Source organism: Mercurialis annua, linkage group LG6 (genome assembly GCF_937616625.2).
Source record: "Mercurialis annua linkage group LG6, ddMerAnnu1.2, whole genome shotgun sequence".
Lineage (NCBI taxonomy): Eukaryota > Viridiplantae > Streptophyta > Magnoliopsida > Malpighiales > Euphorbiaceae > Mercurialis > Mercurialis annua.
This window is the reverse complement of record NC_065575.1, coordinates 893,005-911,676: the sequence shown is the minus strand read 5'-3', so window position 1 is coordinate 911,676 and position 18,672 is coordinate 893,005. Positions and strand designations below refer to the sequence as shown.

The following is an 18,672-nucleotide window of genomic DNA, read 5'->3' as shown; positions in this document are numbered from 1 at the left end:
ATTAGCTTTGGATTCTCTTGTAACCTATATAAACAAGCCTAGATTGTTTATTTTCAGCTAATTTGATTTTTCTGCCATTTACAAACTCTAATATGGTATCAGAGCGCCGAGTCCATAATTTGCCGGTTGTCTGTCTGGATGTTCAGTACCAGCGGCCCGGTCCGGTGTTGCCGCTGCGTATTAAATTAAAAATTTCAGTGGGTCTGACCCGGGTTTTTAATTTTCCGGTTGTCCGTCTGGATGTTCAGTCCCAGCGGCTTGGTCCGGTGTTGCCGCTGCGTGTTAAAATCAAAAATTTCAGTTTCAGAGGTGGTCAATTTCAAGAGACAGCCGGATGTCTAGTCCCGGTTGCACTTGATGGGGAGTGTTAAAGATAATCTCACATTGCTTTTATAAGTGTGAAAGTTCAACCACCTATTAACTAGTTCTAGTTATTAGGTTATGGGCACTCTCATAAGCATAGCTTTGTAATAAATAAACCTCTAATCTTGCTTTGCAAGCAAAGTTATGTTAAATGCGTGGAGTTTTCTTCACCAAAATTCCCCCTTTGAAAGGGATCGAGCACACCGTCTATCATGTCTTTTCAATTGAATTTCGATATAATTATGTTGTCTAGAACGAGCTAAATAATCTCTTAATATCAGCACAAAGCTCCTTCTGAATAAGGTATATGCTCATAATATATTTATGAGTTTATAAATATATTATACTAGTACGAAACCCTCGCGTTGCTTCGGGATAACTGTTTCTAAATTTAAAGTATAACAACTAAAAAAGATAATACACAATTTACAAATATCTAATAATAAATGCGTAATAAAAGATTAAGTAATAATCCATAATTAACATTTAAATACAAAATTGGTATTATCTTACACAGCTTATGGAATAAAATATAAGTAAAAGCTTAAAATTATTATACTACTAATTAGTACTTTCTCCTGGAAAACAATCAATCTCAACATGTCAAATCCAGGTCAATTGGGAAGATAATATTAAGACATCTGTTGCTTATCAGATTAAGAATCAAAAGAGTTCAGTTCAGGCAAAGCTTCAACAAAATCACTTGAGCGAATCCAGGTTGCATGCCTTGGCAGACTTTTAAGGGCATATTTGTTTCTGAAACATGGAAAGAACATGAAACAAACATCATAAGTAATGCCGCATCAAAATATTATTAACGATCTGGCTCAAATAAAATTTGTTATAACTATTTTCCTCAAGAACCTTTTCAGTTTGTGCCTATTATTCATAAATTAAAGAACTCCATAAAGTAAACCCAAATTCGTAGGTGTACATTAATTTAAGCATACAGCGCTAGGAAGAACTCCCAAGAGACCAACTTAATTTGTTGGAGAGCTTCATGCGATAGATACTTATACATCATATAACGTATGAGTTTTGCAGATATTCATAAAAATTGTAAAGCCGGAAATTGAATGGGGAACCTTTTATATTCAAAACCAATTCCAAAATTAGCTACCTCGGATATATTTATTAGTACACATGCTCAAGAAAATAGATAGCAGCAACAGGTTTATAGATTGCTAGTCAATGAGTTTATGCAGAAAAAATGATCAATTCAGAAACACAAAAGGCAACATAATCAGAAAATAAAAAATCGAGGTACCTTCTTTCATGAGTCTTTCCCTTCAAATATCATATTGAGGCGCAAGCCAACATAAAACTCATAATTAACAGCCTGGTGATATTTGTTAAAACTGATAATGAATTTGCTTATTCAGAATCATTATCCTTCCACATTGACAACATATAAAAGCTGAAAATTAACAATGACAAAGTCTCCATGCCTATTGATAGTAAAAATCCGAAGGGACTAAAAATTCAACAGATGCATAGTAGCACACAAATAAGTTGTCGAATGAGAAAATGAATTACCTATCAGGTTAGTCAAATCCAAATCTAGCCTCAAAATAAAAGGACACGGCAAGCAACCATGCATCACTATGAACTGCAACCAATAATCCTTTTTTTGCATTCCATCTCTAGCAAAATTAATACTCAAATAAGGCTCTGGAAGTTCCGGAGGCACCTCTTCAGCAGCCAGATTGATACTACTATTCATTGAAAAATCCATATAGGCAAAGGTAATCCTTCTCTGCAATCAAGAAATTGACAGAAAAATAAATTTAAAAGCAATTGAACATGAATTTTAGCACAAGAACTGAAAGGATTGAAAGCATATGTTCTATCTAAGTTAAGATTGAATATGTGCGAGTGACATTGGACAAATGCCAGGACGTGCCTTAAATTAAATGTAATTGATGAGGGGAGCAAAAAGGGTAAACTAATAAAGAAGCTGCAAATATTTTTAAAAATAAACTTTTGATTTTTGTTCCATATGCGTGGCTAGCATCATTGTTTTAAAAAGAGCTCATCCACATCATCAAGTTGATGCATTCCAAGATCATTACACTGAGATTAGTCGCATAGAGCAATGCAAATGTCCATGCACATCAAAAATATAACTTTCTTCTTGTTGTTTTTGGAAAAATTAATCAATTATTCACATTACAAAAAAAATTGCATGCCAACGATGCTAGCCACGCATACCTCGCACAAGCATTAAATATTAAATATACACAATACAACCAAACATGAAGAGGGAAAAACCAAAAATATAATCTCTGAATAACAGGCCACAAAACACATGAAATATAATGATTAAGGCAAGAACTCAAAGACAAACTTTTAGACATATGGCATGAGGAGCTTAACAGATTGCACAACTTACCAATTTTTGTTGACATCGCACCGGCAACCTGCGAAAGATTCAAAGTAACCAATGATACTGTCAATTTACATTATAAAAAAAAGCTCTTAAAATTCCGATGAAGGACAACGTAATTAACAATATGCTAAAGATTTTGGGTGTCGGGCAAGACCATTCTTATAATCCATATAAAGCAAACAAAAATGTTTTCTATAACCTTGAGCCCATTCAAATTTTTCCATCAATGCCAATGCAAAGTATATTCACATATCTGCTCCGTAGCTGCTCATTCGATTTTCATATAACCAACGCTAAAATGCATCAAAATTCTTTTATTGAACTATAAATGAACCATATATTCATTGCATTACATCAATAATGAAGAAACTCACTTGATTGCCTCAGTTTATCATCTAGCACAATCATTAGATTCTGAAAAAATAGCAAATTTTCAGTTTATCATCTCTCGTAATCGTCCACTATATAAAAATGTTATAAAAATGCTGCGCAAATCAAATACAATTTGACTTCAATACCAAAAGAAAAAAACTAAACAAATTGAGCTCAAAATTGTATATAAATAGCCAAATCAGTTTATAATTACCTCTTTCGCAGTAGAAGTGTGCCATTTATTCATGAAATACATCTCGATTGAGCATTTTGTACAGACATTTGCATGTTATTGGATCAATTGCCTACAAACATTATAAATTAATTTATGTGCACTTTCCACAATAAAAAAAGGTATTCTTCAAAAAAATACAAAGGAGGAAGCTAATATGACCTGCTAAACAGTAGAAGATCAGCTTTCTCAATAGTAGTGGCGTCGTAAATCATATTTTACTGTATTCCAGCCTGAAAGATTAAAAGATAATTAAAATAGAGTCTGAGATATTGAGAGCAGTACTTCTATCATCACTGATTCATGAAAAACAAAAAAGTAAAAGACAAACTAAAAGACATACATGATTAGGTATTAAAGAGAGAGGTAGGGAGATAAAAAAGAGAGGTCGACAGCAAACACGTCGAGGAAAACAGAAGAGGATCAAACTGAGACGTGATCGGTAAAGACATGTTCGACGCCTGCCGCTGATGTTTGAGTCAGAACTAAAGTTAGAGAAACCACTGTGATCGCTTTCAACATCCATCTGTGTTGTCTTCTTCCTTGACGGATCTGTGATTTGATGAAGCATAAATATCTTCTTCAAAGTCGACGGAGAATGAATTGCAAGAAGAGGCGTAGGTAGAGAGAGGCGGCGATAAAGAGAAGACCACCGCTAAACCTAATTTCATTAGAAAAAGAAAATTGAAGGAAAGGGTACGGAGGCAGTTATGCTAAATATCAAGGGACAGAGTTGGAAATTTAACCCAAAAACACTGTTCATTGTACAGTGTTTTTGGGTTCTCTTTTATAAGATAGTATATAGATATCCTCTACATGCATTGCGTTTCTGCTCGTAATAATAACAAGAAAGAACCATTTTTCACTAGCTTCAATCATTAAAATTACATCATCGCCAAAGGTGACGAATAACACATAATTACTAAAAAGTCCCCATGTTTAAAGTAAACTAACAAATAGGACTTTTATTTTATTCCGGCAAATGACCATAACTTTAAAAAAACAGAAACACTGACCCAAAATAAAGAGCTGATATAATTTCAGCAGTACAATGTCTTTTATTTTTACACACAATGCTTAGTTGAACTTAAAACTCGAAACCCGACCCTTATCGATACATTTTCAATATGTCTCCACCACTTGTTTGATACCGTCTTGTCCGCTTTCCTCGTCGCTAGTGACCGTTGTTTTTTTCATGAAAATTTGAATCCCAGATTTATATATCTGATGTCATTAGAAATGTGATTATATTCAACTCCACATGTAAACTAGTAAACCAAAAAATAAATGAAGCAATTACTGATAAATTTGAAAGGATCACCCCATTAAACCGTTCGATCGTGAACTAAAAATCAGTTAGGATCTAAATAAATGAATCAACAAATATTGTATCGAGGTTTCATCGGTTTTGCTCGACTGAATTGGAATTTATGAAATTAAACTAAAAAAAAAAAAGCTAGCTTGTAAAATATAAAATTAAACTCAATCGGACCAACTTATTGAACTTATGTGAGTGCTTGGATGTTAAATCATTTAAGTTTCCAATTCGATCACCTAAATAATTTGATTTTTCTCCAAAATTTGTCCAATTTTTTATTTTTAAAACACTGATTGAAAGTGAAAACTTACTTCGTTTAGTAGTGTTTGGTTGGTTAAGAACGTTTTCTCAGATGTCTTCAGAGAGGTAAAGACAGTGGCAGATTGTACTTGGTCACCTCCTACAAAATACGCATAAGAATCCGTACATCCAATGCTTTTTGCACTCTTACCCTGCACAAAATACAACATTTTTTTATAGTCATAATTAATAAAAGAACATCTAAAAAAGAGGCAAAAAAACACAACCTTTTCTTATTGTAAGGGCTGGGTCAGACATACTTGAAGTTGAGGGACTTATATATTCCTCAAAAATAATTTAAGGGGTTAAATGTAAATGCTCATGCCCATGTGAGAACTACCTTTTCTAGCTTAAATCATTAATTCAGATATTAACATCATCAAAGATTGAGAATAACTTATAATTACGAAAAAGGGTCAAATGTAAATTAAATTATAATTAAACTTTAACGTGAATTACATATACAATATGAATTTAAGTTGACAAAATCAGTCACCTATTTTTATGTTTTGCCAAAATCGGTTCTATTAAAAAAACAGTGAAGTGGGCACCAGAATATACAATATTTTGATAGTTATGGCAGCATTTTATTCACAAAAAATAGGTCGATATTTTGATTTTCTAAAAATAAAACTTGGTAACTGAATTTACCAAATTTTAAAATATGTATTATATCTACAAAACATGTTAAACTACATGATATTTTTTGCTATAACCATTATCAACATTAGATTACATATTAGAATTGTATTGACGAATTGTAAAGCACTCATAATCCATCCAATTATTCAAACGGTTACCATAATAAAACAAAAACTGAATATGTGTAAAACTGAAAATAAAGAATGAAACTAATGAATAGTTGATGTTTTTACCGAAACATAAACCCAGAAGATGGACCGATCAGTACCAGTTGAGAACCAACCACTGGAGTCTGTAAAACATTCACCTTTCCATTTAGATTTAACCAAAATACGCCTTAGAGTTGCCACTCTTTGATAAAAAGTTTCGCCGATCTTTGTGTACATCGTCGACGACACTTTTTCGGGCACATAAGTGGCGTTGGGCATATCTCGCATTGCATTTGCGGCGAGCACGAAAACAGAAAAGGAAACAATGATAAGCATTGCGGAAGAGAAAGATGAAGCCATGATGATTGTGGAAGAAAAAGCTTAATTGAGATGTTTGATGAAAGAATAGGAATATGAGGCAGTATTTATAAGGCAATATTTTTGACTCTTTCAATTACGAAAGAGCCGAATATTTTATTGATCAAGATCATCAAAATATAATTTAATGAAAATGAAGATTAATGAAAGGTAGACGGCTTTAGATTTTATTATATTTTTAGTTTATCCTAATCCATTATTCATCATCCAGTAGTTGGATACATTAATGAGATCGTATATATGAAATTCCATTATTTTAATAACTAATTACTAATCAAATAGTCTAGTAAATATAGAACTATATTGGTTCACTTTTTATTTATAATGTTATAATTAGTAGTATTGCTATATTTGATCTATTAATGCATATTTATTGATTTATTTTACAATTAATATATAGATTATTGTAGTGTTATCCCTTGGTGTATACTTTATTATCATTCATAAATGTGAACCATAAACAATTTATAAATAATTTTTTTCTTTTGTTTGACTATGAGATGTTATGAACAGATTCCAACTATAAAACGGTACATTTAACTCTTCCACGTTCAGACTAATTTCCACTCAAGGCAGGTAGATCTCTTGCAGGAGGCAAAACTCTAGTCCCAAATTTAAACGGCTACATATGAGTACAGTTCGAATTCGCGACCTCACTTAAGACAAAAGAACGCTTTACTAACTCACCAGCGCTTTGGAGTTTCTTTAATCACGGGTGGCTCAATTGGTCCTAAATATGGACTAAAAAGAGCGAAAAAATACCTTCTATACCTCATTTTTTAAAACTTTTACAAAAATACCTCTTTTACCTCTAATTTACCAATGAGTTATCAATAATCTACTAATAAACTATCAAAAAGGAGTATTTTTACAAAACTTTCAAAAAATGAGATATTTTTGAAAAAAGCCCAAAGAACATCACACGTCTGAATTCTATATTCCACAAAATGAGATTTATTGAAAGTATTTGTGAATGAGTTATTAAAAAGCCTTAAGTGGAAGGTACGGATGATGGGATGTCGAGACTAGCCTCTTGAAGGATTTACCTAGGTGATTGGGCTTTGTCGGAGGCTCCCTCGTCACGGGAAAAAAAGTTATATAGTTTTATGTGTGAAACTCGTAATTTAACATATCAATGTGTATTTACTAATATTTTATTTGATGATTTTTTAAAATAAATTCCTAGTTATTTTTTCTCTATAATTCCAATATATGAGATGCTTTGATTAGCAGTATTGGTCGTTAATATAATTTATTTTTAATATTAAATATGAAAGGGAAAAATATAAATAAATATTAGTAATTTAATATAAAAATATGAGATCAATTATCATCAAGTACCGATACTATAATCAGTTTCCTATTTCCTTTTCACAATTTTTGACTTTGAATGTAAATTTTTTATTCATTTAGTTGCAATTATATATTTGTTTAATGGTGCTAAAAAATCAAATTTCTATCCATTTTGTAAATCTATTTAAAATGTTAACATTTGAAAATTTATCCCAATCTGAAAATTTCATTAAAACCCTATGCAATTTATTTGCTAAAATCTAAAAAATACTAACCCTTTAAGTTTGAAGTTAATTCTAACCAAATCTTTTAAAATCATCTATTTTAGCCTGTATTTTAGGTTTGTGTCAATTATAACTAATTTTGAAATTAATCAAATTTTTTATCAACGTGACAGCCACTTAAAGAACCTAAATTTACTAAAAAAAAATTATTTTTAAAATTGGTTATAACAGACACACAAATTCCAAAAACAAATTAGACGGAATTTTGAAAGATTTGACTACAATTAACTTCAAAAGCAAAGTTTTAGTATTTTTAAGATATTAGTCCATGTAATTTAATATTTTTATTTATCTGGTCTCTGTATTTTTAACTTTTTATTTAGCTGGTCCAGTGGCGGATCCAAAAAATTTGTATGGTGGGGTCCATATATATAGATACATATATTAAAATTTTAAACTATAAAATTACAGTCTATGTATAGTTAATTAATAATATTTAAAATAAAAAATAAATTTGTATTTTTATTCGAGATGAATTTTCATATCTAGAATATTACATAATTACATCGTTAGTCACATTATTAAATACATTGTTTTTAAAATACGTTGTTAAATAATCATCCAATCTCTATTTATTCATTTGATTAAATATATATCAAGTTAGATAAATAAAAAAATAACAACTATTAAATTCAATTGCATACGAATTATTATTATTATGTAATATCTCAATACAATATACATGATAAAAAATAATTTAATTATAAATTATAAAATTACATTAAAATATAGGTTAAAAGTGATTTACAATTTTAATTTGTAATGTTTTTAGTTTGAAGCCTAATATCTATATATCTATAGTATAAAACTGAACCAAAATTCCAAAACTTCCTTAATTGTCCCTATAATTTTTGTTATTTGGATGAAATATCTGGTTACTCATATGTCCTTTAGGGAAAGTTGAAAAATATGTTATGTGTGTTTACTATAGTATCCCTATTTGTCTGTTTTGTTGAGCCTAAATTGCATTACCCTCAGTTGGAAAATAGCTATCACAGCCGCAATTTTAAACAATTATGATTCCCTTTATATCCATGTTTTGTCCGTTGTGGTGAATAGAATTTTATTGCCCCTTGCTGGAAAACAAAAGTGTTTAGTTCTCCTTTATCTTCAAAAATAATGTGAGAATTTAGTGCGGCTCTTTTTTCGAGATTAAATTGAAGTTAGACATTAGTTATTTAAACAAAGGGTCAACGCGCCCCCTGAACTTGTGACACAGGGTCATTTAATCCAGTTTTAATTTGTTTGAGCAACTAACCCCAAAACTTTTCATTTTTTGGTCAGATAACCCTATAATTTATTTTTTTATTGCAAAAAATAAATTTAGAATAATTTTATCGGAACAATTAGAAAATATTTTAATTTCTATTTCGCATTATTCATCTCCGATTTGTATTTTACGCGTTTTAAAAATACAATTATGGGGTTATTTGACCCAAGAATGAAGAGTCTTGGGGTTAGTTGCTCAAATAAGTTAAAATTGGGTTAAATGATCCTCTGTCACAAATTTAGGGGGTGCGTTGACCCTTTGTTCTTAGTTATTTACTTGCGTTTTTTAATTTGTTTATTTATTTATTTAAAAATATTTGATATCTACTAAAATTTGCAAAATGGTATAGAAAGTGTAAAAGTTAGTGGTTTTTATTAGTCTTTGAATCATTGTATTATTTATTCGAAATTATATTGAACTTGACATTAAATAGTCTATAGTCTATAGTAAAATATATATTTAAATTACAGTTTTCTTAAGGGTTTGTACCTTTTTTTACCATAAACTATTTTCAGTGTGAATAAGTGTTATTGGTTAGAGAGTTCAAGGGGAACTATCTCGAAAAAAGTAAATAAAAAATCGTGGTTAGGAAGGTTATAGTAGCAAAAATCGTTGGAATTTTTTTTATACATTGGAAAAATCCGTTTTGTTAGTGATTTTGATAAATTCCTAATCACTTTGCAAACTCTTTTCATATATGAAAATATTGGTATGATGTCATCAAAATTGGTATAACACTGATTTAAGTGTAGATTTTATAGTAAATGTTTTTAAAAAAAATGATAAAATAAAGATATTTTTGAATGAAAACGTATGAATCTAAAAGACAAAATTAAACTAAGAGATGATAATTAATACGTTGCGCTTAGTATTTATATATGATTTTTTTATATAATTTACTATTACATAATACTTAATTAGTAAAATACTATTTTATTGGATTATTATTTGTTAGTCTTTTATTGAAAAAATATATTCAATTTCTGAAGCGAAGCGAGAGTTGCGTACTAGTTTGTGAATATTTTTCACACCGCTTCTGCTCCACGTATGTGCTTTCTTTGTTGTTAACATGTGGTTCGGACACGTAAATGTAGATTGTTTTTATTGTCGTACATTTGTTTTTTATTATTATTGACGATGTTGTTCAATAATTTGATGAACTGCCAAATACTTTTACAGTTTAAAAATATACAAAACAATACCATCTTTAGTCATCTCTGAATAATGCAAAAGCATAATTATAGCACTCCAAAATTTAATTAAGGAATACCGAGATAATAAATTCAAACGAAAGTTAAAACTCAATCAAACTCAAATAAAACTTGATAAACAACGGCAAAAGATAACAACGAGAAAATATAATATACAGTAATAAATAAATAAAATCTTTAAAAAAAACACATTTCAACCTTTTTTCATTTATATCTTTACCTTTTAAAATTGTTATAAACAACGAAAAAATAAGACAATGAGAAAATATACTATAAAATATTTAAAATATCTTAAAAACACCACATTTTAACCTTTTTTCATTTATATCTTTACCTTTCAAAATTGTTAATTTTGTCCAAACTTCCACATTTAACTTTTAATTGTATTCAATTTTGTAAATTAGACTCTTTTTTATTTGAAAAATTACAAAAATATCCTTACAATTTATTTATTTGAATATTTTTCACTCGGAAAATTGAAAATAATGTAACTTTTTTTGAATGAAAAAGATGTCAATTTAATACTTGTGGATATAATTGAAAGTGAAATGGGCAAATTTGAACAAAATTGACAATTTTACAAAATCAGAATATAATTAAAAGGAACTAAAATTCTCTAAAATAAAAGTGTAACGTAAACTAAAAGCAAGAAAAACATATTTTTCGTGTAGATGTTATATGTACTCATTTGAAGACTTCGATGTCATTATTGTGCCAAAAGATACACTAAGATTGAGAGTATTTTTTTATTGAACTCATGTGTCAAAAGATACACTAAGATTGGGAGTAATTTTTTATTGAACTCATGTTCCAAAAATTTAATTAGTTAAAATTAGTTTATTTTTAATAAAATAAATTTTTAGAGTAGACCCTCTAATAATTAATACTCAATAAATTAATAATTCTAATAACTAATAAAATTTTAGGAAACCAATTTGAATATTACGTCTTATAAAGTATTCAATAAATTAATAATTCTAATAATTAATAAAATTTTAGTCCACCATGTATATTAATTATCAGAGGGTCGACTGTAAACTAATCTTAATTAATGGATTAGATTTACGGGTTTTTGTCCAAATAATTTCTCTATAAATAACTTATTCCCATTTGGTATCTCTCTCGTCAATCTGCAATTATGAATTGCAGATTCACCCATGAATCTGCAATTCATAATTGCAGACTTCCTTAATTACAATTAAGGGGATTTAATTTGATTCTTATGTGGGAATCAGTGATTCCCTGCTAGAAATCATTAAAGGCCCTTATGGTGTCCACGATTATGAATTGTGAACACCTCTGTATATAAGAGGAGGAGGAGGACGGGGGTGGGGGGTTCTGCATACCCAAACCCACTCCTTCCCTCCATCTTCCTCTTTCATAAAAAAAAACACCCCCCGTATTAAATTCTAAAAAAAAAATTAGATTTTTTTCGGTTTAGATTTGCGATTTTGTAATTTCAGATTAAGGCGTTGAAATTTTGGAAGTGGACAGCGTACTATTTTCCTGAGGACTACAAGAGGTGAGTGAATATTTTATTTACTTTAATTTTCAATATAAATTGTTAGTTAAATGTTAAAAATTAGTTTAAATTAAAAAAAATTATAATATAAAGAATTTAGTGTAACTGTAAAATTCTAGGGATTAGTCAAATATAAGAAAATATTAAAAAATGTTAGAAAACCCTAATTGTTAAAATTGTTGATTTATTTTTTAGTGTTGGTAAAATGGTAGGTATTATTAAAGTTTAACAGAATGTTAAATATTTTAAAATTTATTATAATTTAGAATAATGAACTCGGAATTATAATTGTTAAAATTGATATTAAATAAAAATTGTTAATAAAATGCTAAAACCTAGTATAATTTAGAAAAATGTTATAATTTAAAGAATTTAGTATAATTATAAAATTAATTGCACTTTAGTAAAATGTTAGGGATTAGTCAAATTTAGGGGAATGTTATAGAATTTTGTATTTTATTTAAATTTTAAAAAATGTTAGAGAATTGTAATTATTAAAATTATTAACTCATTATTTATTGTCGGTAAAATGTTAGGTATGATTAAAGTTTAGCGGAATGTTAGATTTTTTTAGTATTTATTATTGTTTAAAATAATGTTAAATAATAGTAATTGTTAAAATTGAAGTTAATTATATGTTTTTAGTAAAATGCTAGAAATTCATAATTGTTATAATTATTTATTATTAGTAAAATATCGTTAAAAATGCTATGCATATGAAATTGCTATAATTTGTGGACAAATAATAAAAATAGAGATTTTAATTTTTTTTTAACGAAACTTGTAGTAATGTCGATACTCAATCTATCGTTCATGATATGGTACGATGGGCAAATCCTAACCCCCCCCCCCCCCCCCCCACCCGTGGAGTAGAATATCACGGTAGTTGTCGAATAGAGATGCCACTTAATGAACGAATGAATTATGAAGAATTGGTTAGCATTTGTAGAAGGGCAGTTTAACTGAACCGAATTCTACTAACTCAGAAGTAGAGATTACACAAATTTCATTCAGAATGCCTAGATTTGTAAGGGGTGAAGTAGATTCATACGTACTCTTTTTAGTGGAGAACAATGACCACGTATTTGAAATACTAACCGAAACTGTGAGATGCCTGAATCTACGTATTATAGAGTTTTACGTGGAGTACCGAATTTTGGCTAGAACCGAAATTTTGCTGGATCAGTTGGAGTTAAGCGATTCGAGCGAGTGAGAGTGAGATAGTGAGTCAGTAAGGAGCAGTGATGAAGACGACGAATAACACTTTTACGGGAGCGACGAAGATGATACAAGGGACATCGACGTCGGGTTAGAAGTGTCCAATTTGGGAGAACAGACACAGTACCAGTCGCAGCTCCCCGAACACGTTCGCCGTGTAGATGTCGACGACTTTCAAGTTAACTTGAATGAGGGTGAGAGCCCGAATGTTACCTAGCAGCCTGGAATGGAGTTTCAAATTGGGATGACCTGCACGAACCGCGACGTTGTGCAGACCTGTGAGACCGCTTATTCAATGGCCATGAGGAAGGAGCACAAGTTTCATCGGACTACCCAGAAGACAATCGTGTTGGTTTTCCGACACAATGAAAGTTGCAGATTGTGGTTGGGGGCTACTTTGCTACAAGCAACCCATACGTGGACCCTGAAAAAAAAATATAGCAGGCCACACACGTGCGATCATTTTGTGACAGGTCGCGACCATCGAAATTTTAGGGCCAGTCGAATCGTAGAATTTATCATGGGCCAAGTGTTGGAGCAGCGTGACATACTCATCAAGACGCTCCTGGCTGGCATCTGGGAAGCTTATTCTGTAATGCCTACCTATAAAAGAACTTGGTTAGCTAAGGAGAAGGCAATCTGCAGTGTTTACGGGAATTGGAATGACTCTTTCGCCCAGGTTTGTAGCTTCATGGCCAATATGAAAGTCATAAATCCCAGATTATTCTGGCATGCAGAAAGTATGTTTTTAATCACTGCCATTATGTAATTTTATCCAGAGCAATACAATTAAGTGCCGACTATAATTATATCCAGTTTCTATTAAACAAGCGATCCAATGTACACAAACTAAAACCAAGTGGGGATATTTCGTAGAATGTTTTGGACCTTCTTCCCGATGATAGCTGGATTCCCTTTTTTAAAGCTTGTTCTATTCGTCGATGGGAATCATTTGTACGGGAAATACACAATGACCCTGCTGATTGCGTCGTCAATAGATGGAAACAGTTATATAATGCCACTTGCCTTTGCACTTGTCGAATCCAAGAGCACTGCAAGCTATGATTTTTTTTTGACTCATCTCTGGTAGCAGGTTATCAAGCAAAGAAAAGTGGCAGTTATTTAGGATCGCGCTGCTGGAATAATAGATGTTTTGAAGCATCCTGAGTGGGTGGGTGTTTCTCACATATTCTGCATAAGGCATCTAGCGAGTAATTTCAATACTCACTTAAGAGGTAAGGATTTGAAAAAGCTGGCAGAAAAAATAGGTACAATCATTGCTATTCAATAATGACTAATCGTATATTTCGATATTATGGACAAATTGAAGTTTTTAATAAAATTTTGGTAAAACTGATGTACAGGTTGGGCTTACCAAGAGAAGAAATTCACACGGTATATGAAAATTATGAAGATCAAATCACCTGATCGGTATAAATATTTTGACTAATAAGGAAGTATTGATGAAAAATCAGTGGTCAAGGGTGTTTGACGTCAACGGACAACGACACAATGCGATGACAACAAATTATGCCGAGTCTGTTAATGCGACGCTCAAGAATATTAGAGGGCTTCCTATCACCGCAATGATTGAAGCTATTTTCCATAAGCTTGTCAAAAAATTCATTACGTGTTGGACATTTTATAAGTCATTGATCGACAACAACATTGAGTACACGCTAATCTGCATCCAATTATTGCGAAAAGCAGGAGACAAGGCCCGCACCCATGTCGCGAAGCCGTATGACATTACCACGATGACGTATGAAGTGGTGACTTAGAAGAACAGCACGCATCAAGTCGGAGGAAATGTACATACAATAAACCTCTATAAAAAGAAATGCACGTGTGGTAAAGTTTTAACAACTGAAGGTGCCTTGCTCTCATGCTATGGCGGTGTGTGCAAAGGAGAATCTGAACCCTCATGACTACATCGGGTTGCACTTTCGAAACCAAAATGCAATCCAAATTTTGTGCCAAACCCAGTGACGTCCCTTTTGTGCCAAACCCTGGCTGGGCTAGAAAGAAGGGACGATTAGTCAATCAACGGTTTAGAAATGAAATGGATCAAACTTACAAAGAGTATCAAACCCCAAATTTTTGTAGTAAATGTGGTAATAGAGGTCATAATGCCAGAACTTGCACTAATAGGATTAGAGATGCCTGACTTGTTAATCTGTCATGTAATGTCATTATTTTCCCTTCATGTAATGTCCTTTTTTTCCTTCATGTAATGTCATTATTTTCCCTTAATAAGATTGTTTAATATGAGGATCCCTTTTGTCAAATGTTTATATTATCAAAAATATTAATTGTTTCATATTTTGTGTATTTTTTATTATTAAATTTCACTCATGATTTTTTTTGCAGCGATGGCTGCCCCCGGCGACTACTACCAGCCTGCACATATCGTCGCATATTTGGGATCACCCTGTAAGCAATGCTATATTATTATTTCCACATTAATTTGTTAATTTGTTCACTGAAACTCTGACTTGGTATATAATTTTGCTTTCAGGATAACATCAATGTCCTCGGCTCGCGTTCTAGTCCAGGTTTACCCTTATTTAATGCGATAGATTCACGCCTCCAGTCCGGAGTCCTCCGGACGGGCCTTTCTGGTTTCATCGGGATGCGACAGTATCGGGTCAACATGTCCATTGTTACTGCCTTAGCGGAGAGGTGGAGGCCGGAGACGCATACATTCATGTTTCCAGATGGGGAGTGCACTATCACCTTGTAGGACATAGCGATCCTGACTAAACTCCCCATTGATGGGACGGCAGTGATCAGAGACATGTGGGACGACTGGCAGGATAGGGGTGTTTAACTGTTGGGGAGACTGTTAGAGATCTCTTGCTCAGAGGGTTCATCTTGGGTTGGGGCTGGGTGGTTGTATAGGGAGTTCGGTGATTTTAGACAGTTTCCGGCGCATGCCACGTCTGAGCATGTTGATTGGGCAGTTAGGGCCTACCTATGGGCTGCTCTGCAGACACTGTGCTTCGCAGACCTGAATAGTGGCCATTTGGGTTTGAGGATTTTACCCCTTCTAGTGGATTTACAGGGTTTACGGACTATTAGCTGGGGATCGGCAGTTTTGGCACACTTACCATGAGATGTGCATTTCTACGCGGGTGTACAAGCGCCGACGTAACATTGAAGGTCGAGGATTCTAAAGCTATGGGCATTCGAGTGACTGAAGCCACTTCGTTCCCGATTGCTGACCCCCGATATTAGAGTGGATCTACCTTTGGGTGACAGGTACGTATTTACTAGTAAAATATCATCTTCACTTGTACTATAATTCATTAATCAATATATTTTATTATTTTTTGGATTAACAAGTGGGGCGGCCCTAGGATCGTCGGGCCCCAAGCACTACATCCAGGACGTCAGGTTAATTTTTAATGGGCTGCGAAACGAGGATTTAAGTTTTGTAGTAATTTCAGTTTAACTTTATATAATTAACCATAGTATGACAATGTAATTAATTTTTTGTCCAGATCCGGTGGCAGCCATATTCAGACAATATTCTTAGCTCCATCCCTCGATAGTACATTGATAGGGCACATCTCTGGCGTGCACGAGTCCTACTTAACATTCGCGAATAGCACCAGCCGAACCGGGTGCTTCAACAGTTCGGGCTAATTCAGCCTATTCTATTGTTCCCCTTGCAGGATGAGGCCATACACAATGTCCGCTACCGGGACTCCACCAGCTTCGCAGATTATCTAGACTATTGGGTGCAGTTTTGGAATAACATAAATGCATTTGTGGTTCAGGGCCGACAACTTCAATACCCACCCCACTACCATTCACAGTACATGGACTAGTATAGACGTCGATGCCAGAGATGGATTACACTTCAAGGTGCAGAGGCCGGCACTAGTGTACGTATTTTTTTAAATGAAAATACTTACATTTTATTCGTATTCATTAATAATATCACTGACGGTTTATTGTATCTTTTCACAGCGTGATATGCAGGAGATGACCCGCGTTACGGGGGCCTCCAGTTCGAGCGGCACTCGTAGGATTAGGGCAGGTGCATGGAGTTCTTAGCTTGCTACCAGAGAGGATCACAGGGACGTCACACTCCCCCCCCCCCCCCCCCCCCCCCCGAGCCAGCAGACCCACCATACCAGCTGCCTCCACTCCCTCCCTGCCGGGTCGATTTAAGCTTCATCAGATGACAGCGTCGACAGCCCCCTAGAGTGCCTCCACAGCCCTGTCCAGACCATGTGTACCCTATCCCGCAACCGTTATTCTTTCACATGGAGCCCTCAGACATATCCCAGTCGGAATACGGGCCAAGACAGCATTACAGGTCAACCTCCGGATCGACACCCCAGGCATCATAACCACATGTTTGATTAACTTTGATATACTATTTAATTTGTTAACTCGTATTTTATGCTCCCACTCTCAGTGCCACCGATGTCACTATTTCAGGTCTCGCCTGCGCCAATGCCGTATTTTGACTCATTTTTCGGGTATACGACTTTTACGACCACTCGGGATCCACCTCAGCCATCTGAATCACATGTTTGAGTTACTTTATTATATTTTTTTAGTTTATAATATTGTATTTTAGTCTAGAATCTAATACATTACATCGTTCAGGTCCCGCCGGCGCCGATCCCGTCTTTCCAGTCATTTTTTGGAGACATGGGATATACTCCTCTAGGCATGCTGGCTCAGCCAGAGTCAGAGCAGTTATGGCTTGCACCGCCGACGCATCCAGACGTCCCCTGGCGTGCATCGACATAGTATGATTTTGTTGAAAATCTGTTCTACTATCCTGACCCCCCTGATTTAGCACGGCGTCGACGTCACATCAGCTGCCAGTTCCCCTCAGGCTCAGGATCCGTCACAGATGTATTTCTCGACTACGCAGTCGTGGTTGACCAGTACAAACCTTGCGGCTGAGCCGTTTTCGCACATCAGTTTTAGCATTTCACGCCTCCAGGTTTTACCCTGTACCTGATAGGAGTAAAATACTCCTATATTTAGAGTGTTTTTCCGCATGCTTTCATATGTTTTCACCTCGCTTTTCTATGATAATGTATACCTTATAGCGTGTGTGTGTGTTTCAGGGAATCAAGAGCATTGTGGAGTGTTTTAAGGCCAAAAGAGTGAAGAATCGTCAAATTCGGAAAAGGGCGAAGTCTTGAAGCAAAGAGACGCTGAAATCACATTTTAGAATCTGACCCCGATGCACTCATTGATGAATTTGGACTAGTTCGAGGCTTCAAACGAGTTTGTGTTATTCACAAGAAATAAAGTAGACATCCTAAGCTTTCCAAAGGTTTAAGAACCAACTCATTTGGACGTTTCTACACCAAGTTATGAAGTTTTGAAGTTCATGGTTGTGCAGTGGAAAGTGTGTCTCGATTCGAGACAACCAACTTAAGATGGTGTCTCGAATCGAGACACAAAGAAATTAGAAGCATAATTGTGCTTCACTTGTGTCTAGATTCGAGACATACTCCTTTAGTTGATTGTCTCGAATCGAGACAAGAGCAAATAAGGAATCTCAGCACAAGACAAAGGCACATCTTGAAGTCCACTTCCCCAATTTGGCCAAGCACCCTTTTTCATAGTTGTCTCCTATTTCCTCATTTTTAAATACTATATAAACACTTTTATCTCTTTTTTAGGTCAAGAAGAGTGATTTGATAGTAAGTAGTAGTCACCTTCAATTATTGTAGAACACTTTACTCTCTAACTT

The 18,672-nt window shown here is 33.5% G+C and overlaps 1 protein-coding gene and 1 long non-coding RNA gene across 3 annotated transcripts; both read right to left on the bottom strand.

Annotated features, from left to right (window-relative positions):
* Positions 1-896: 896 nt before the first annotated feature.
* Positions 897-4,096, bottom strand: LOC126686377 (uncharacterized). 2 transcript variants are annotated; one of them, XR_008790919.1, is made up of 6 exons: positions 3,700-4,096; positions 3,519-3,589; positions 3,339-3,429; positions 2,756-3,166; positions 1,631-2,119; positions 897-1,119 (listed from the first exon to the last, which is right to left on the bottom strand). It is a non-coding gene; the product is annotated as an uncharacterized LOC126686377 (long non-coding RNA). The 2 variants fall into 2 exon arrangements; XR_008790920.1 differs by lacking the exon at positions 3,519-3,589.
* Positions 4,097-4,198: 102 nt separating this feature from the next.
* On the bottom strand, positions 4,199-6,170 carry LOC126686240 (uncharacterized). Its single transcript, XM_050380285.1, has 3 exons — positions 5,850-6,170; positions 4,986-5,126; positions 4,199-4,580 (listed from the first exon to the last, which is right to left on the bottom strand). The coding sequence occupies exons 1-3, from the start codon at positions 6,123-6,125 to the stop codon at positions 4,479-4,481; spliced, it is 519 nt and encodes a 172-aa protein (XP_050236242.1). The 5' UTR covers positions 6,126-6,170; the 3' UTR covers positions 4,199-4,478.
* Between the last annotated feature and the right edge of the window lie 12,502 nt (positions 6,171-18,672).